Source organism: Thermobia domestica, chromosome 6 (genome assembly GCF_964235325.1).
Source record: "Thermobia domestica chromosome 6, izTheDome1.hap1.1, whole genome shotgun sequence".
In the NCBI taxonomy this organism is placed as follows: domain Eukaryota; kingdom Metazoa; phylum Arthropoda; class Insecta; order Zygentoma; family Lepismatidae; genus Thermobia; species Thermobia domestica.
In genome coordinates, this window is record NC_137459.1 from 122,103,442 (window position 1) to 122,126,354 (window position 22,913).

The window sequence follows — 22,913 nt, forward strand, 5'->3', positions numbered from 1 at the left end:
CATCAAAAATGAAATTTAGGGAGTCAACTGGCCTCCTGGCCTCCCCGAATGACGCCCCTGTACAATGACAGTTCACGCCAAATTATGAGAGTAGACAAAATATCCGACAGTTTTAAATTTAGAGAGGGACATATGACGACTGCGGTCTACAAGACTCCATCAGAGTAGTTAGTTTCAAAGTTAACTATACTTTTCGCCAAGCGGGGCGGATGAGCGCAGCTAGTCAACTATATAATTAATTTGGAGAATATTGGAAAATATAGTTTCATAAATTGGATTTCAGAGAAAAATGGGAACGAGACTGTTGAGTTAGAGTAATTCATGAGCAATAATCATTAACGAATTTATTAAATAATTGTACTGCAAAGGTGTTCTTAAAATATTATTTAAAGTTTTGATGTTTAACCTGAAAATATTTCATATATACCTCAGTAGATTTTACAGATTTCCTCCTTCCCCCAAATTACAGCAATTGGATACACACCTTCTGGAGGGATTTTTTTTTTTTTTTTTTTAGATTCTCACTTTTTATAATTGTTTTGTAGTAAACAATCTATGCTAATGAACTCATTTCAAAAGGAGAGAGAGAGAGCGAGCGGAAGAAAGGATGTGTCTGACTAGATACAGAATTGGGATAACTGATGCGTGAAGCAAACAATAGCAAAGAATGCCGAAGGCCATTCACAACGGTAGCATGGAAGATAGTGTTAGGCCACGCCTTGTCTTCTGACAAAAGTATAACCCACCCACATAGACACACACCTGGTAAAATGGAGAAATTTAGAAAAAGGAATGCTCAAGATGTATCCTGAAGCTACTAAACTCTATCCCCAAGGGAAAAAAAAAGTTATTGAAGTTAATGTGTTTTTGCCCAATGAATGAGCCATTAGATACTTACTTCCGTCACTAATGTTTTGTTTTTTTCCGAAGGTCGTTCGGGAAGCTTACACACAGACATGTATAATATATACAGGGTGCACTATTAATCTTGAATCGCCCTTGTAACTTTTAAAGTAAGTGTTAAAAAAGATGGAACTTTGTACCATGTAAATATCGGCAAGGGGGACAATGACATACTCTGCAATATCATTAGCTTAACATACTGCCTACCCAACAAATATATTTTTTCAAATACAATACTAAATGAAAACTTCCAATACCGATTATTATTCGGTGTTACAAAGTAACAACGCAAAAAAAAAAAAAAAAAAAAAGACAATACACATCCGAAGTACCTCACTGCCAAATACTGTATGATATATTTCGAATATATAGGAGTACAGAAACAAGAAATTGAAAATCTGACTTGCTTAAATAGGTTTTATTTATAAAAGCCGCTTAGATAAATATCACATTTAATCACATTGATAGTTCTCAAGAGAAGATTATTATTCATTCACAATAATTTAAAAGTTTAAACCGTCTCGTAACAGACCATATACAGTATACATTCGCATAGTTAATACCATGCAGGGTAAGCAGCATTTAATGCGAATAATAATAACTATAAAATGGACTATTAAAGTGAAACATACCTAAGTAAAAATATCAATCTATGTTTATACACTACTAACAATAAATACAATGACTATTGGGTGAATCCTGTGACCATTCGTGACAAAAGGTAATGATCTACTACAGAGCAGCGAAATATATGCTTTAGTTTACAAATTCTATGCAGAAGGTACACTTAGGTTCTCGGTCTCTCATTTCTCAAGGGCAGGCTTCTCCGAGGAACGCAGTTTTAAAAAGAAAAGCCACTGTATCTCTTCATTTCAAGGAGTCTTAATAGTTTTTTTAAGTTCGTTAAATTCGTTAACAACTAAATTGGCATATGGATATGCAAAATCTAAAACAATAAATGCTTTATTAAAAACAATATATTTTATATTTCACTTTAAAAATAAAAGATAAATTAAACTATACAGTCTATTAAGCACCTAGGCATACGAGCAAAATTTTCAGTTTCAAATTAGTATCAATCCAATCATAATCTGAACTGACGAAATAGACATTAATAAGACGTTTCAATTGGCCACAAATCAATTTACAAATGAGACTGGCTTTTTCCTTAAAAAACGAGTGCACGCCTAAGCAGTAATAAAGGATAATATAAGATGTTAGAATCTCTCCCTTCAATATTCACATGTTTACACTATACAAAAATTTGCAATTGGGTCATTTTTCAAAGTCTCTCTAAAAGAGATTGTCGAAACAAATTCCTCCCCCGAACTTTTTTGTTACATTGTCGTGCGACCCTCATGAACGTATATGCATATTTAATACAAACAGTAACTGAAAGGAATTTTAACGTGTTAGACTTCTTTTTCACTGTTCCTAAATTTATTTGTTTATAAAAGTTTGTATATACTTAAAAGTACATTTCACAGGTATATATTGATTTTTAGATACATTATGACGTCACAAATCTAATATTGTAACAGTATCTCAACATATACATAACATTGTATGTTTGTTTATATTTTAAGTTTGTGACAACACATTTAATTGCTATTTCTCGGAGCATAGACTCATTTAGCGACATGTGGCAACAGCACGGAAGGGGGTCATTTTGTGTTTCCATGGCAACGACTATAAATATCTATTAGGAGAAAAATACTGCAAAATGACATTTAGTACCTCTTTAATAAAGCAAGGAACATCACGGAAGTTTTATTACACTTTCTTCCTTGTGATGATACCCTTATCCTGGGTGCGAATTACCGCGGGGATGAGGGGGATTTCCCCCCTCAATCACATTTTCTTCCTCCCAAAGAAATCAACTGAAGTATCTCCACCGGGGATGGTCGCTTTCCGCCCCAAACCTTGCTTAGTATAACGCCAAATTTCACTGATTTTGGTCATTTCTTGTAAGTTAATTTGATAGTTGTATTTCGGAACAAACTATGTAAACTATTCAGTTTTGGTCTTTCTAATTTTCGCCTGTTTTCACCGTTGTTTAGCTGAACTATATTATTCTGACTACAATTGTTACTTGCAACCGTATAAATCCTTTCAGTTGGTCGTTGTTCGTTAATTTGAATGTACTAATTGTGTATAATAAAGTCAATAGAGATAGATAAATAGCTTCATCCACCATACTTGGCGAAGGCGGGACGTGTCATATTCATCCTCTACATTTGTATCGATTATCATCTTGTTTTATATATATCATTTTAGCTTGCAAGTTTGCATAATATCCATAATAACCAAAGAATAGAACAAATGGACCTAATAAAACTTAAGCGGATTATTATTGCCTGGACATCACTACCTTTTATAGTTATTCGCCTAGCATTTTACGAAATTTAGTTTTCCCTTGAAAAGTATTTATTTCAAATACATTCAGATGTTCCTTTGATAATCATTTTCTTTTTTAAAAAAATCACAAATTATAACTTTTGTAATATGATTATCTTGTCGCAGTGTTCTAGTCTATTTATCCCAACATACTGCATCTAAGTAAAGACAGTAGTCAGGAGAGCACGAGCAGAGTAGTTAGTTTCTTTTCCTTCTGATTTACAAACGTTATGGAAAAGTTGGAAATTAAGGAGCTGAAGCGAAAAAAATTGGTCGAGACTTATACTGTGTACAAAACTGAATAATTATGGATACATTGCACAGAATTTTGCTTGGACACGTCATCAAATATGCTTTCTATACAATAAATAGGTACTCACACCGAAAAGCCAAATTTTTTTATAGAAAGTTAACAATGCATAGGAAATCCAACAAGTTCTTAGTTTAGCGGAGAATGTTTTCATTCAAGATTTTCTTCGAATGACATGGGAATATACGGGAGTATGTAACGCATATCAACCTAATATTTTTACAGTCCAGCGTATACTTACCTTAAATTTTCTACAGAATGAGTGTATACAGGGTGGGTATACGCTATACTTTTGAAACGATGAGCAGCATTATGCTTTAATTTTTTCACTTATTCGATATCACTTGTGACGATGAAAGGTTTTGTTCGAAGCAATGCCATGTATTTTCCGTCATTGATCTACTCTTCATTAAACTTCTTCGTTCACACTAGTTATCAATACATCTAAGTATTTAAATTTAATCGCCTTCTCTATTTTATTTTTATTGATTACGATATTTCCGTGATCGGCTAGTTACCACGTACTTTGTCTTGTTCGCATTCATTTCAAGAGTGATCTCTTCGCATGTCGATAGAATTTCTCTTTTATTTCCTTCAAGCTACAAAGAGCTTAGAATTATCACAAGTTATTAAAAACCCTTCAAGGATAATTAAGCCTACATTATAACCAGCAAATCACGACTTAAAATCATAAAAAAGACTGCAAAGTGTGATAAGATGTGTAAAAGGCTGCAGGAATGACACTTACGGGTATACAATCTTGTTAAGATTGGGAAGCATCACCCAAAGTGAGATTAATTCAAGACGGTGGCTGCAGTAAACAATGGTGTCAGTCTTGAATCGTTGACATCACTATTCATCATACAAAAGTGTGATATGTCAATTTCTATATCTTGTAGGTCAAAAGTTTCATTGAAGCACATAACACTTATATTCCATGTTCTTAAGTGTACTGTACACACTTTACGTCTCTTTTTCACTCACAATTTTGGTAATTGGATTTGATTTCATTGTGCTCTGAACGCTCCATATTTAGAAAATTTTTTATCGATAAGAAGATACTTCACGTAAAATTTCAGAAATTTTTGGCACCTGTAACACATTAACAATTTGAGCGATTCTTGACGATATATGACAAGTAGAAACGTACAACCTCGAAATAAACCTCCAGAAATTACATAGCCGTGATTTCCTTCTATGAGAATAATTTGCAATGTCAACAACACAGTCCGCTTACTACTAAAATAAATTACACAGATCCAAAGAGAGAGGATTCAACAGAGGCCATCAAAGTAATTTTGACACCAGAAGAGTAAAATTTTACACAGCAACTTTCATTCATATAAAATAACACACTGTCTAAATGAAGGAAAAAAAAACTACAAAAAATAGCACACATGTAGCCTTGATATGCCTAGTTCTGAGTTGCTTCCCGGTGAAGGAGCATAATCTTCGATATTGACTTAGCATCATCAGGCGATTAGAAGCTATTTGAATTTAGATGTAGCGAACTCCGGTGTATAAAGTGAGGTGTATAACGGCGATGATGACGAATGTGTTGACAACACATTACCGACCAACTCATCTAGCCAGCCATAGAACTTACGGAATATTTAAAAAATAAAAATGAAATCTTTGAGTTTTACGTCCCATGGTTATGACGGTTAGGCTAAAGGAAACGATGATGATGAGAAATGAGTGAAATGGTGGAATGAAGAAAGTGGGAGGAAACGGGAAAACCCCCGAGAAAACCACAAGCACGGTGTTTGTTTACCACAAAGTCCACACGGCGCGAGCTGGGATCGAACCAACGACCCCAAGCACCGGAGGTGAACGCTCTACCACTGAGCCACCGCGCCCCCTCCTACGGAATATTTGAGTAATGACCTCAAATTCTCATAGTACACTTCATCAGTGTATAAAACACCTCAAAATATACAACCACACTACACGTTAACTTTATTGGGTTGCATAACTTCTGGGATAGATTGCCTAAGATAACGTAGAGTAAATTTGCAGTTGATCTTCGGAATATCTAATCACGTCGCATTTAACATGTGCTGAAAAGGGCTGTTAAACCCCCAACTGCACAAACGGAAAAATGAGACAATTTGTTATTATTATTATTATTAACACTATTATTAAAATCATACAGAACTGGATTTACTAAACTGGGGTTGGGGCTCCTACCACGTCACGAAGGGGTTGCGAAAAGAGGCCAGAAAGATAAAAATTAGCATCTAGTAGCGGAGAAATATTTTAAATTATTTTGAATTTCTTATTTTGATAGGCATAGTTTTTTTATTTCCATATTTATTGCTAAGTACAGGGAAGAATATTACTGGAAACTAAGTCAAATAAAGATTCATTTAACGAGTAATTGGAATAAAATAGATATAAAACAAATTAATTGATTAAAGTTTTACATAGATTTATAAAGAAATATAATTTATTAATAATAATAAAAGAGAAAAGTGAAAATGTTAATGATTAAGAAAACAGTTATATTATAAATTTAAAATGAAACAGTAAATTATAACAATACCAGATTGTTTCATATTAGAATTTAAAATTATAAAATCTAACAATTAGAATTACATAACAACAATAATTTAATGTTACGAAGATCTCTCTTCCAGTTAATGTGTGATGAAGTTAACATTAAGTTATTGAACTGTTACGCCTTAATTTAATTTTAATAAATAAGCATATACTCTGGTCAGAAAAGTATTACATAAAACTGGTGAAGATTTGCATACTGAAATACAAGAAAAATATAAATACTATAATCAAACATGTATATTGAAATACAATACAAAATTAAGGAAAGTGTAAAACCTGACCCTCGTATGATTTCATGGAGCTTTACAAGCGAGCAGCAGTAATAATCTGAAACATTATTACAAACCGAAATTACATACGGGGCTCGCTGGCAAGAGGATGTGATCAAAAGGAGGTCGAGATATGAAATAGGTTGAGAAATCTTGATAAATGGGATTGAAAAATATATATCAAATTCAACACTAGCATATGGTAACATTTTTTTTAGCAAGCAACTTAGAATTTACAAACATGGGATGTTGCCGAGAGGGAAAAGGAAAACTCAAAGATGAATGTGATGTTTACTGTGATAAACTGATTATCTTCCTTTATTGAATTTCGTTTTTCTGTTCTTTTTATGTTTGTCTTTCTTTTATACCCCTTTGCGGTGCTTGGTTTATATTAATCAGAACCACATCAATTCTCCCGACATCCAATTTGTTCTGCTGCATTACAGTTCTACTGCAGAAGAAACAGATGTCTCTTTGCCTCAATACACAGCCAAGTTTTCTGTCGAGTTATCCAGTAGTCAACTCGGAATCAAGAGTCCAGACCACAAGTGACGCAGAGCAGGCAATCGATATAGTGCTCCAGCTCGTTCAACACATTTCCTCCCGCTTAAACATGGTGTACTATAATTCACTAATAAGTATTATGATTTTGAATAAATATTACCACCCATAATCATAGTAGTCATGAATGGAAAAGAAATAGAGTTATGCAGTATGAAAGTCAGTTTTTACTATCACATATTTAGAATGATCTGAACTCGAAGAAGGCGGGAAAGCAAAAGCATCTTGAGATTAAATTTATGAAATTCTGAACAAACGTAATAAATTAGGCTTTTCTACGAATACACTTAGTATACAAGAAATAATTCAATCTTATTTCGAATTTCAGAAATTTCATCAATGGTCAAGATAATTTTGTTTTCCCGACATTTTTGATTTTAGAAGATTATTCTAAACATAAGCAAGTACAAACTGACTTTCATACTGTATAACCCGATTCCGTTTTTATTCACAACTACTATGATTATATAAACAATACTACGAGACAAAGTTATGAATTTTCTGATTACTGGCAAACTTTGTAGCTGGAAGATCAGCATCAGAGACAACGTATGTCATAGAAGAGGAATGAAAAAAGTTATTCATTCGAAATGTAGTAATTTGCTTGTATCTGCATTGTAATAATCATTAAAAACAAAACTGGAAAGATAGAAAAGGCAGTTTGCGTTAGTCCTCAAAGTTATATTTCCATGTCTGGTTAAAGATATTCCAATGTAATATATACTGTTAGTACGAAATTAATCGATCAACGTTGAATGACTAGAAAACTAAATGCCTAAACTGGAGAACGAAATGAGTGTAGAGCGGAAATGTATATTATGGTAAACAGATGTGGAAGAAACATGAAAACAATAGTACTAGCACAGGGTTGGCACAATTTATTGTACCCACTAGCACAGGGTTTATTTGTTTATTGTATATACAAGACGTTCCTGGAATAAGCTGACGAACTTCACATACCTGTTCAAGACAATACAAAAAAAAAAAAAAAAAAAAAAAAGTTAATCTGCAATTTTGGTCGGAAACTCGAAATAATGAAGAACGGGGTCAATGTAAGGTAATTAGTGGAATTAGTCGTACTGTGGCTTGTTAACGATTTTTTTTTACGAATGTTGGATAAAAAGTAATGATAACATTGTTATAATTCGTGCCTGGCTTTATGCACAGAACAACACATGTTACATTCCTTCACTGTAATCGACTCCCAGCAGCTTCTGCCACACGTGTAGGTGTCGTACAACGTCAGTGCGTCAATCTTTGTCGATGTACCGTACATCCGCCAAATGACACAAATGATAGTTTCTCTTGTGTCACAGTGCTTCCCGCGAAATTGTTTCATTTTGGCAAAAAGGCCGCCGCGAGGTCTCTGAAACCATTGTTGTGTATTATGCTTACGTGCTACATCAATCTTGTTCCACGCACGTTGTTCGTATTTCCGAAACATATTGTTATGGCGCTTTCGCTTTCCTTTACTTTACGACACTGTTGACTTCCTTGGATAACACACAGTCGTTATCACGCGCCTCACTTTATTGCCTAACATTCCCTTATCACCTACGGAAAACTTACAATGTTGAGACACACCCATTTGATGTGAGAAGTGTTGCAACTAATTTTTATCCAACGTATGTACTTGTTACCCAAGTTGCGAAGTGGTAATTGGTCATCAATAACACTTTTTCGTTCCAACAGAATTCCAATTCTGCAATGCAAAGTTGGTCTGTTATTTTATTCAATGTTGCCATCGCTACGACTAATTCCACTAAGTATGTTAAATTATCCCATTTCCGTAATCAGGCATTTAAGACCTATCATATTTCGGGGAAGGCGGTATTGTGATCCTGAACACGTAGGCAAAATTTGATTTTAATGATATGACTTGCACGTCTTTAACTTGTTCTCGGGACACCCTGTATAACTTTTCCTATTAAAGACGAACAGCCATCTGATAGTACTGGATTAAATAAAAATGCAAGTACTAAACAATAACTCATATCCATTAGCTACACATCAGTTAAGAAGCCACTTCGAAAGAGAAATACCGTATATCAAGGGGTTTCGCCGCCGAAGTTCTCAACAAAACAAACTTTACAGAAATTGAAGAACAAGGCCGTAATAAAATTACGAAGAAGTTTTGATATATTCGTGATCGTGAGGCTGAAGAAGAATAAGGAGCTTAGCTTAAGCCAGCAGGTGTTTCAAACATCTTACATTTTCTTTCCAACATTTTCCGCCAGCGCCTCATCCGGAAAGAATGATTTGCAATCATATGCTTTCACATAGGTCACTTCGTAAACACGATATTCATGGCAGTTAATATCGTTTCGAAAACTGGAAATGTGAGGTAATATAAAAGTATACTTGGTACAGAAAAAGAAATTTGAGGACTTGAATTTCTTTTTACTGGTATATTACAGAGGTGAACATTTAATTGAAGAGTACGATTTTTAATACTATGATTCACACATATCTTTAATTCGTTCAAATATTCTCTCATATCTGGAATAGGACGTTTATCAAAAAGGATAACGGGGTAGATTTGAGGAATTTACTTACTGAATGTGACTATTACAACACTTATCAGTTGTAAGCAAAGTGGACGCCCAATAAGGACGAATGCACTCGACTTTTCAGTTGATAAAATTAAAGAAAGCAGCAATCAGCCACTATATTATTGTTACTAGTCACTAATTAGCTGACTACAAATTAATATGAGCATAACTAGAAAGAAAAAGTAGGACCTATTATTCAAACTAGCTGAAATGCCCGTTCTTCGCACGGGAGAAATATGTTTATAGGAGATAAGTGACTCGCTATAAATTGATTTGTGACTATTTAACAAGTTTCATACTTTTACGTATGAAGTGCACGGTTATGCAAGAATGGTAAATTTGGTGAACGGAAGTTCATTTTTAAAAAAGCAACAATAATGCTATTAAATTCAAATGAAGAAAATTATAGTGAAAGGAAAGTCTGGTTTGTATTTAATGTTATTTTCATTTTATTTCATACTTAACTAAGTTGTTTTATTATAATACTTGCTTATCAACTACATTTGTTGTTTAGTGGCTAGATTACCTGCTCTTTTACGTTTGGCATTCTGTTTAACATTATTATTACTCAACACTCTTAAATTCCATTTAATACACTGTTCACTAAGTTTTACCTTTAGCAATTTACTTTCACTTGTTACGTTTTAAACATATCAGTGGCATACAATTCATTTCCTATAAACGTATTTTCCTTGTGCGAAGGACGGGCATTTTAGGTACTTATAATTCTGAAACCATCATTGTATTTTCAACGATGTCTGTAGACATTATATCTTCTTCGTTTAAACAAACTTGTAAATAAAGGTAATGGCTCAGACTCCGGTCCATCGTTGCCAGTTAACTTTATTTGGTGCTATTTGAGTACATTGGTACTAAATAGCATTAAGTAATTAGAAGATGAAACTGACATGTATTTAACTTTCTGTCAATGTACCTCCCAGAAAAGTTGTTTCTCAATAATTTATAATTTTAGTTAATTATGCTTCTGAATAAGTAATTCTTACCGGAACTCTGAAACATGTTTCTTTGTGGAAATAGTATCGCTACTCTATATAGGCTCTTCTTGTGTTGGCGCATGGCGATACTCAACCTGGAACAGGTAAATTTCAAAGATGCCACAGAGATAATTGTGTTTAGATATGAGAGACAGCCTTTAGTAGAAGTAGTAGTAGTACAAATAGTAGTAGTAGTAGTAGTAGTACAAATAGTAATAGTAGTAGTTGGTAGTAATAGTGGTAGCAGTAGTAATAGTAGAACAAATAGTAGTAGTAGTAGTAGTAGTAGTAAGTAGTGCTAGTAGTAGTACAAACAGTAGTAGTAGTAGTAGTAGTAGTAGTAAGTAGTGCTAGTAGTAGTACAAATAGTAGTAGTAGCTCGGATTCGGTTAGGTAAGGTTAAGGTAGGTTCTGTTGTCTGACACCCATCATCTAGACATAACTCCACCATTTTCCTTTCAAAACATTAAATAGGTTGAAAAGAGCCTGAGCATAATGATAATGATAATGATACCTGTAAACTTTAATGAAAATGACACCGTATTCTTAATGTGTATCTTTCTAGTGGTGCACATTCTAGAACATTTTCGCACTTCTATAACAGTCTTTGCAACATTTTCCAAGATTATTAATAATTCTAGACCATACTGGAATATTCGATCAATAATGATTTGTGTAGAAAGAAAAGCAACATTGAAATTGAAACTAAAGAAATGAACGCATTGTCGTTAAAATTTAACCAATTTTTTTAGCACAGTAACATCGTTGCTAAGGCGCTTTCTCCCTCTAGGACCCCTTTTGGTTGCGGGTACCTTGGTCTAGACCCCAGACCAAGACGAAGCACTTTTCTTTTCAAAATTCGAACCAGGGGGTCGTTTGCCGGGACATGTAAAAGTAGTAGAAAATGACAAAGTGTCAAATCCATAGTTTTCGCGGTCGCTGGGATCTATCGTGACACTTACATTAGCGATGACTTTCAAATTCAGATAGCATTGTATGCGGTCCGGCGTCACCTGCGGGGGACGGGTTACCGAAACATGTAAAAATAATCCAAAATGAGCGATATTAGTGTCAAATCCATTGTTTTCGCGGTCGCTGAGATGAATGGAGACACTCCCACAGGCGTTCACTTTCAAATACAGTCACCATGCGAAGAATGGGTATTTTCAGATAGTTTATAATATGACAGAATTTCTAGACAGATCACTAATGTAAACAGCAAACAGGCGGGGATCTAGTAAACTACCTACCTGCTCCACTCAATTTTTCCAAGAGATGTGATTTGTCATATTATAGGGTTTTAACTGAATTAATATTTATTTACGAAATATGAACAAAATCGCCTGAGCAAATTTTAAGAAAATTTTCTGAAAAAAATCTCACCCCAAAAGTAAAATACAGGTTACGTTTTCTCTCACTCTCGCTCTGTCAAAAGTAACAATTTATTCCATGTTGTAGGGTTGTTAGAGGATATGTGTTAGTGAAATATGAAACTGTCTCCGCCATTTCCGAGAAAGTTATCAGAAAAACAAATAAACAAAAAACATATGAATAAACTTATTTTGTATTTTCCCCAGAGAAATCATTTATACCATATTATTAGATTGTTAATAAAATTTTGTTTTATGAAATATGAAAAAAAAACATCGTTACAGTCGCTTTCGAGAAAATAGCTACTTTCCATTAGAAGTTCGTAAATTATCCTTATTTTGAAAATAGGAAGAAAATTCGAAACCCTCTAGAGAACTTTATATAAAAATTTTACTTGGTTTGAATATGTTGACGATATGACCTCTATGCGTGGCAATACATTGAGGTAAACGTACAATGAAAAGTAACTATTTCGGTATTTAGGTTGGTTGGTTGTCTATTGCAGTTTAGTTTACTTTTTCAGCACAATGGCTATGTAAAGCGTGGACTTACAGTTTAGGGTGAAATTCGAACACAGTAATGTGTTCAAATTTCAATGCTTTTAACAGGAAATCACAAGCGGGACCAAGTGCACCAACGGCGTGCGCGTTATTCACTAGACCAGCAAGGAGGACTTCACTATTTAGAAGTAGTGATGTCTTTAGAGGTTGGACCAGAGGAGAAATTTCCCCTGGAACTACAAATCTTTTTTACAAGCACTACGAATGTTGTTTTTTGGAGTTTTATTGCAACACCAACTACCAAAATTAATATTCGCTTCCACAAGTATGGAATATTTCATATTGAGAAATCACATTGATTAATTACATGACTTATCATATTCCGTATATTGAAATTTCAAGATACTTGGAAACCTTACCTGGTGCGACTGCGTCTACGAGAGCTCCAACTGCTCGGCCATCGTTCCAGTCGGATGTGAAATTTGTAATAGGAAGATCTGGAACCTTGCTTTGAATCCAGTGAAGTAGCCTGGAAGGTAACAGGAAGGAAGGAGACATCAGAAAATATCTTTCAATAATGCCATCAAATAACATGTTTTAAAAGCATCAAGAGCCCAAGTAAAATATGCCTATAATTCGCATCGTACACCAATAGTGGAGTGCACTGTAAAAAACGGAATATTTATTTAAATTGGAGATTTAAACAACTTACCTTTGAAAACTTTCATCATTACCCAACAACTTACTTCTTAGGCTACCAAAATACTTGCCGCAATTTTAACGATTAAAGAAAAAAAGTTACTGTGAAATATGTTCTTAAATTTGGAGGAGAATTGGCTCCCTTTTGTCTATGAATAATATCAATCTCAAGCAAAATTTAGCACTAGCCGAAATGCTCGTTCTTCGTACGGGGAAAATAGGTTTATGAAAAAGTGTAATCCCCTTGCACCAGGGGCGCACCCACGGGGGTCCACCGGGTCCAGATCATCCCAGAAACTTCCTAACTCAACATACATTTGTAGCTTTCTAAATAAAACTGTACTAGCTTAACAGAGAAATGGATTGATGTAGCATGAACATTTGATTTTACACTTCATCTGTACTCTTCCTGTTCTAAAAACAATCTAGTTGTATGATTTTTTTCTGTAAATATAGGAAGTATTTGACAGTTACTTATCGGATACATAATAATGCCCATTCAATACTACATAGACGCAGTGGCTTGTAGCATTGGACTTCCCACCCCTAAAGATTGCACCCTCCAAAAAAAAAAAAAAAAAAAAATCTCGGTGCGCGCCTGCTTTCCACAATAGTAATTTCAAATTCTTTATTAATCACTAATTAATAGCAATACTGTTTACATTGTTCGAAATTAAGTATGCACACAACACAATTGTTCAAAACTGATTCTATCAGTGTAGCAAAGTACTTACTGAGAACTGTCTTTCGCAAGATATTATTCAGTCTCTAGACAGTGCAAAGTGTTACAGCAAGAATTGTGGCAAATTATTGAAATCTCTGTGTGACGACAGATATCACACTACGTATAATACAATGTGTGTGTATAGGATAGATTTTAGGCCACTACTGTTTGCAAACCTAGAGTTAACAACATTCCCGCCTGTGACCTCTTATAACACCAAGATATGAAGGTTGTTTAAAAAATCTAGAAGTATTACGATAAAAGAGGAGAGAGAGAGAGGAAGAACAAGAGAACTATTGACAGATTCGCTCGCTCAGCTACTTGTGTCATATTTTAGGGTTGTTAATACGTATTCATTACAGCAGTTTCATAAATAATACAAAAGTCTTCTAAACCAAATCTAACCACTATCTGTGCTTTTCTTACAGAAATATTACGTTTAGAAATTATACTTCTGAGCTGCCGTCATCTATGGCCATTTTAGCCCGTCGCGTATGATGGATGATGTCCATGAGCAATCACATTGTCCGGGGAAGTAGAGAAGGAGAAGAGGAATACGAAAGGAAGGAAGCAGTCTGGGACCCTTTATGATAGGTGTCATCGCAGCATTTGCCTGGTGTGAATGAGCAAAATCTAGGATAAACCTCACTCAGGATGGCTGGCCTTAAAAGGCTTTTATACCTTTGCTAACGAGTGTCTCCACCAGGAATCGAACCTGTCTTCCAGAAATGTATGGTGGTATATCAGAGCTACTAAAGTCCGCGTCACCCGAATTGGCGTATGGCATCACTCAATAAGCTCGCAGTGCGCTGTTACTAAACCTTCAGGGAGGAACCTAATCATTCATAACTGATTTTGTTCGTATTTGTGGACAATTGTGAATGATTAGATTCCTCACTGAAGGTTTAGTAACAGCACAATGCAAGTTTATTGGCTGATGCCACACGCCAATTCGAGTGACGCGGACTAAAGTGAAATATTTACAGCCTAAAGTATGAGCGAAGTCAGTATGACAGTTTTCGGGAAAATATTTATTTTATTTTATTTTATTTTTGTCATCAATAAAATCTTTATATCTTTGTTTGTTTGTTTGTTTGTCTCTCTTTTTTTTCTCTAACAGCAAATTCTGTATCTTCTGTTCTCAAGACAAACAGAAGACATATTCTCCCTCTCAAGTTGAGACAAGAAATGCAAACGAAATAAAGAAGTATTATATTTGCCTAAATCCGTAAAACTTAAGGAAGCACAGTGGCTCTGGTAAAATGCTTACCTCTGGTACGTGGGGTCCCTAGTTCAATCCTCGGCTAAGTAAGTTTGTGGTGGACAACATCGTGCCCGTGAGTTTTCTCGTGTTCCTCCCACATTTTCATTCCACCATCATTCACTTGCTTTAATCATCGTCTCCCTTAGCCTAACAGGCATAATTGTAGGACGTTAAACATAAAGATTTCATTTTTTTTTCGTAAAACTGAGGACAATTTTTGTACTGAAATTGACATTCAATCGCGCAAAATAGTTTCAAAATAATCACAAAATATTGTAGCTGCACCTTGCAATTTATGAATTTGATTTTCATGCCTGAACTCTGTTATACAAATATTTCTATTAGAATGTCAATATTCAGAAAAATATATATCTAATATTATGGAATTTTTACCCAATGAGCTAAAGATGGAAACTTGATTTATGATTTTTTTTCTCTTTCTTTTTCAAGAATTTCTCAAGAGCTAATTCAATTTGATAGTTGGACACACTTCTCGGTGTCAAATTTTAGATCACTTGAGATCCCAAAATACACTCCGATATATAATTATTGAAAAAAAAAGTGACAAGTGGGTTGAAAGTTGTAAAAATTTGTTTTCAACACTACTATGTTGAATTATCCTTCTGAACCCCATCCATTTTGACCTTCCTGAACAATCCAACGCGAGTGGTACAGACTTTCTTAACTTTTTGTCTGAGTGAGCTGAATTTTATGCGTGATAGCTGATACTCTATTCGAAGCACGAAGACTACAAGCAAAGTTTTACGAAAGCGTCACCAACAGTTGATATGTTAATAAAAAGAAAGAAAGAAGAATACTATATTTTCTTGCTATTTTTTCTTTCAACTACATTCAAATTCCAGAGGTGCCATAAAAAAGCAATAAAGAAATACGAGGAAATCAGAACCAAACCAAACGAAATTCATGAAGCAGTTTCAGCGCTTGGTTTATTTCCAATGTCAGACAGAAGATCTCACCGGCACCAACTTTAGGTTTTACATTTCTTTTCTGAGCTCACCTAACTACACAAGCTAGTTATACAGCTTGACCTCTGCCAGGCGCAAAGTTCAAGTCCAAAATCAATCGCTCATAACTAACAATTTGGTTGAAATGTTACTGCAAAAAGCCAACGATACAATGTTACACCAAAGATTACAACGAACGCCTACCTTTTTTAGCCAATATCAATGTCAGAAATTATGTAAAATGGGTTAAATGTAATTTAAGATTATCTGATTAATTTCAGAAAATTTTATAGTTTCTTTCGTATGAAACATTTTCTCCTAATCTTTGCGTTTATTTTTCGCTCGAATTTACTCCTATATCCAACCAAAAGTTCATACTAAATGAAATAAAATACTTCAGTTTAACGTGCCACGATTATGTCCTTTAGGCTAATGGAAACTACGATTAAAGCAAGTGAATGACTATGGAACAATTGATGGAATGAGAAAGTGGGAGAAAACGGGAGTATCTCGAGAAATCCACGGACACGATGTTGTCAACCACCAACTTGCTTGGCAGGGGATCGAACCTGGGGACCCACGTACCAGAGGTAAGCGCTCTACTCTGAGCCCCTATAAGCCCTAAGAGTTCGTCTGACTCTCCTTATGGATCTATATTTTATATATATTTTGCTCTTGTTCGGAATGTTTCCGAATTTTTAATCCTATCTGATATGTTACGCCCAATAATGAAATGGGTCATGGGTCACGACTTTTGTCCGGGTCATCTGGGTTTGGATTCTGTTTCTCAGACCCGGCCTGATCTGGTGGCCCGAACAGTCCCGGTGATCCGGAAAGACTTAATCTTAGAAAGCTGAATGGATTGTAGAAAACCATATCTCTGTTTCTCTTATCGTTTCTGCTCAACAGAAATCCGTACTGAAACCGGAAATAGTACTAAATTTCAACCACTTTCGGTTTTGGTAGAATTTTGTGGGTTTTGCTGGTATGTTCTGAATCGATTGCAGAGAGCTGCTTGTCGCTAATGCTATTTTTATTCTATGCCGTTAAAAATTGAAAACCTGAAATCGTTACTTTGAACCACTTCTGATTTGAGTAGAGGGCTAAGGGAGGAGACGGAACTTATTCTTGAGAAGCTGAATCGATTGCAGAAAAAAAAAAAAACTTTTCTCAATATCTCTTATCGGTTTTGGTTTGTGCAAATAAGTATTGAAAACGAAAGTAATAGAGGAGAAGGTCTAAATACGGGCTGTGGTCTAAATATGGGCTAGGTGACGTTCTAGACTTCTGTATGCTTGTCTAGTACTAAAACCTAGTGACAAATGTGTGAAAGCATTATTCAAGGACGAAGGTGGTAGCGTGATTCAGATGGCGACGAACAGTTGGGTCTGGTTGATCAACTTGTGTATTTTGCCTGTGTGCAATCGTGTGAAAGTTTTATCAAGTATGTGTTTTGTATTATTTTTGACCATAAGAAAACCCAGTTTGAAAAATTGTAACAGCTAAGTTGTATTATGCAGGAATAGCACTTGTAGTTAGTAGAAAATGAAAGGTAAATAATATTGTGTATGAGTACTGTTACATGACAAAGCAAAATCTATGAATGGTCTAAATACAGGCTACCTTGCTAGGTCTAAATATAAGCTAGTAGCCCATATTTGGACCATCATTGTAAAATTCTCAACTATGCATTTTGTTTCAGTATGCCAAGATCGAAACCCAAGTACATTCCAAAAGGCAAGAGAAAGATGTGGAAGCAAGATGTGGACATGGCGAGTGCTATTTGCGCCGTAAGAAAAAAAACGCATGGGGACGCTGAAAGCAGCAAAGATTTTTAATGTGCCACTTAAAACTCTGCAAACGTTAAGGAAGAAACAATCTAACTCCCATTGAAGCAGCAACGACAAAACTTGGAAGGAAACCTATATTAGAGGACGAGCATGAAAAGCAATTGGTAGAATATCTTCTCCTCATGGAGCAAAATTTCTTTGGATACACCAGGAGCGACTTGAAACGTATGGCGTATCAACTAGCATAACGAAATGGTCTTCAACATCCATTTAGGGACACAGAGGCTGGAAGATCATGGTTTGATCTTTTCCTTCGTCGGCACAAAAACGTTATTGCGCTTCGTAAACCATGTGGAACGTCTTTTGCTCGCGCTTTTGGTTTCAACAAGGAAAGTATTCAGCAGTTTTTTCGTCTGCTCGAAGATACTTATGATGAATGGCCCAACAATTGTTCAAAGCAAATTCCCGTTTCTAATTGGAAGGAAAGGTAAAAGTCAAATAGCAGCTCTAACTTTTACAGAGAAAGATGCAACAATCACAATTATTGCCTGTATGAACGCCGCTGGACAATTTGTGCCTCCCATGGTAATATTTCCGCGAACGAACATGAGTAGTCAGTTAATGAAAGAAAGTTCTCCAGGATCTGTTGGCGTAGCGCATCCAAGTGGATAGCCTGATGACGAAGATGAAAATTGTATATTCTGCGATAGGAAATTCTCTGAAGAACACAAGGGGAGCTATGGGTTAGATGTATCATGTGTTCAATGTGGGCACATAACGAATGTGCTGGTGCGGATAAGAAAGACTATCTGTGACTTTTGTAAATACACAGTCATCACCTCTACATTATTCTTTCACCTTATTTTGTACCATCAGTCATTTTTCTTAGTGTCTTTGTAGCAAATTTCGAAGGTAGCCCATATTTAGACCACACTTTCAAAACTTAACATTATGGCCTCTCTCAGAAAACTGTATGTATTATTGTTAATCTTGGAATTTTCAACTATATTTGTAACTCTGTTATGAAGTTAACATCTCTCAACATATTTGGACTTGTTATTTCGTACATACCTTAGAACATTTTATTGATATTCGAAAAATAAAAATGGTAGCCCGTATTTAGACCTTCTCCTCTAGTAATTTTGAAACTTTTGGTTTTGGTAGAGTGTTATGGACAGTCATGTCATGTTGAATCGTTGATGAATCGTTTGTAGAAAAAATAGCTTCTCGCCATTTGTTACCATTTTCGTTGCATCACGATAAATGGTGAAAAAGAAATGACTATTTTAAACCACTTCCCGTTTGAATAGAGGGTTAGCAGTAGATAAAACCTATTTCTGTTACGCTGAATCGATTGTTTAAAAAGATCTCTTCTCGATATCTCTTACAGTTTTTGCTCTGCTGATACCTTTTGACAGACACATACGTTCTATGACTTCCGAGGCTTATCCATAGCTAGTTTGGAAGTCTAAAAACGGTCAAGATCTTATGCTCTTGAACCTTTAATTCAAACAGTAAAGAGCTTCATTATTAAATTTTTATACATCTCTTCGATTCTCGCGACAACACAGAAAAACAAAAAGGAAGGTCTGATTATATAACCCAAAAAAAGTAACCTGTATCAACTATTTGATCCTACATTGTTAAAAATGTTTATTCTAAAGCACCTTAAATTTTATATGTAAAGTAGCTGAATATACCCATCCTTCGCATGGGACAGATATAATATCTATGTAAACAAACTGAACGAAGAAAATATCGGTCATTTTCTACTACGTTTACATATACCGGTAACCCCCCCCCCCCCCGAGACCCCCTGGTTCGATTTTTTTTAAAGAAAACGATGAGGGATGTATTTCAAGTCAGTGCCTATGGGAGTATCACCATTAATCTCAAGGGCCCCGAAAACTACGGAATTGACACTAATATCGGTCATTTTGAGCTATTTTTACATGTCTCGGTATCCCCTTCCTCTAAACCCCTGCCGGGATACAATGGGAGCTGAATTTGCAAGTCATCGCTAATGGAAGTGTCATCGTTGATATCAGCGACCGTGGAAACTACGTATTTGACACTAATATCGATCATTTTGGATTACTTTTACATGTCTCGGTATCCTCCCACCGGTGACCCTCAGCCCGCAACCGAATAGGGTGAATTTGAAAGTAAATGCGATTGGAGTTTCACAATTGATCTCAGCGACCACGAAAACTATGACTTCGACAGTAATATCGGTCACTTTCTACTACTTTTACTTGTCCCGGTAAACGCCCCCCTGAGACCCTCCCTGGTTCGAACTTTTACAAAATTTGGTAACTCTCGGTCAACCTGTCTGGTGCCCAGGCCGCACACAGACAGACAGACAAACAAACACACAAACAAACTCATTATTTTATTTATATTAGATGAGGAACAAATATGCATTTGTGCTGAAGTAAAGAATTTATGACTAAATTATTCTGGATGATGCGAGAAGTTCAATTGGTTCGTACCATTTTAAATTTAGAATAATGTAGTTATTGGGAAAGAGGAAAAAATACAGATAAAATGGAATACAATAGGATACGAACGATAAAGGTGTGCAGCAGATAGTTAATAAGGAAAGAAGCTATAAACAGACGATGCAACGAGAATTTATTATTATTGGCTTAACCACTTATGAGATTCACTAACCAAATAGACTCTTATGTTGCTTTCTTCTGAAGCTAAACGACTTCTGTCAGAATGTTTATTAAATTTAATTTTCATAAATCAACCGGAGAACCACGCCATAGTCGAGCCTATAATATCTACAACAACATAACAGATCTTCAAGTTTATATTCTACCTAAGCACGTCTGACTTCAATTCCATGAAAAGATACAAGGCCACATTCCACTGCTTTTAGAAATCTCAAGAGCAGCATGCAGCACTCTTTTGGGCAAAGATATTTACACTTAAAAGTATCATAGAATTTGGAAACAATTATGAGCGGTACTTGAAAATACAAGTGCAAACTTCAAGTCAAATCTCACGGGTACTCATGATGCAAAGTGAAGTTTTTAAAATTTTAAAACTCTTAAGAAAAGATTATTTTCCGTGGGTCAGCAATCTCTCAATTGGTTCTCGCAGTTTTTCATTCCTCCCTATCCCGAGTGAGAGTTTTTCATTTCCAGATAGTCTTCTTTCCTTGCATCGTTTATTATTTGGTTCGTACTAGGCTTGTACGAATAAAATATCTGTTCACGTGTTGTGATTAACTCACCATTGCAAACAAAGTCTGACTAAGGTCACGCGTATAACGTCTCAAACTTTGTATACGTCCAAAGTAGTATAGATTTAGTGAGGTATCCATAAAAGAGATGCGACAGTTGATAAGAGATAGCACATATCTACTGTTTAACTATGGATAAGGGGACTATCGAAGGAGGTGATGCAATAGGATTAGGAAAGGGGGAAAGGTTAATTGATTGATAAGGAACACGTGATGTGTTTCACAATGATAGATGACGAAAGGAAAGGTTGAATGACCACTACGAAGGTCACAGTGGATGGTCCCTGTGCAGGACCACAATGGATGACCCCTGGAAATGGCCCCATGACCCAAGATTGACCCCTGTATATGGACCACGTTTTTTTAGGGACACCCCCCCCTGTTTAATGAATTTTTAAAAAATATGAAATTATATTTATGTGGACACAGGAATTGAACTTGGGAAAATAGGAAATAACTTTATTTCATTATTTAGCCATACTTGGTGTCTGTACTAAAGACGGAGTCTTGTTCTCGCACATCCATCACCGAAGAACTTAAGACATGAACTGAGGTTTTGCGCGCTTTGAAAACCCGGATGAATTGACCTTTGTACGATTAGATAAACTTGTGGAACGACGAAACATCATGTGACGATGTGTAATTTTGACCGTTGATACATGACTAAACATCATGTGATAAGTAATTTGGGGCTACAATCGTATGATTAAGTAGCATGTGATTGATGACTAACCACATTTGATTAGGCATAAGATGAACACGTGATGAATTTGAAAGTACTTTAAATACAAGTCCTAAGAGAGAAAATATATAAAGACACACAATGCAGTCGTATGAGAAGAAGGACCACTGCGATATTGAAACATCATTATCTGATGTTGAAACAGAAATATATGAATCATCTTCAGATGAAGAATTTGATATTGATGAAATAGATTCATCAGTATTAACAGTTCCAGAAACCCCAGCATCATCACCATCAAGATTTTGGAGTTTAGACTGTTGTTGTAATAGTCAAAATGTGGACCGAGAATGTATAAAGAAAGCTATTGAAAAATGGAAATTTAACGACACGTTAATATGTGATGGTTGCAGAGAAGGATCGTATCATGTGTATGCGCATGATTGTATGAATTTACCCCCAAAATTATTGGAAGTCCGTGCTTGGAGTGTTATAGCAAGCCCTAGTGTTGAAGATGATGTGTTTTATTTGTACGCCAACACCCACATTATTGGAATATTAACAAGAGAAAAATTTTATGAAGCATATGTGGAATTATTAAATGATATAGACTATTTTCCGGAATTACTAGAGGTTCTATTAAGAAAAGACAGAAGGAAAAATGTATCCGAATAGTGTGAGTGTTTTATGTGTGTTATGTAGTGCTAAAAATATTAATGTGAATTGTGTATTAAAAACAATAAATGTATACTTACGTGAGAATAATCCTCTGGATTGCAAATCAAGTACTCTTCATGATATTGGATCATTTGCAGCAAAGTATTTATCTCTTGATAAAACTCTTGGTGAACTTTTTGAATTGTATGAACAAGAACATAGTGAAATCTCATTTATATGCTTTATGCGTAAAACTTGTGATCTTTTAAAAAATACTGAATTTATTGGACAAATTATACCATATTTCATTCAGCGCACAAATGAAATTTCACCTTGCGTAAATCAATACATTATTGATATTCAAGGTTTTAAAATGTCTGATAACGAATTTATTATTCGTGAGTTTTGTCTTAGCGCATGTGATGATACAGTAAATTTTCATTGCTTGGTAAAATCACC

The 22,913-nt window shown here is 35.2% G+C and overlaps 1 protein-coding gene across 2 annotated transcripts in view; it reads right to left on the bottom strand.

Moving 5' to 3' along the window:
• cher (filamin A protein cher) overlaps positions 1-22,913 on the bottom strand; it is a 627,873-nt gene that overhangs the window by 383,263 nt on the left and 221,697 nt on the right. For both annotated transcript variants that reach the window (XM_081762014.1, XM_081762015.1), the window contains exon 3: positions 12,840-12,949. In XM_081762014.1, the coding sequence (XP_081618140.1) occupies positions 12,840-12,949 (110 nt within the window). The remainder of the gene's footprint in view (positions 1-12,839; positions 12,950-22,913) is intronic.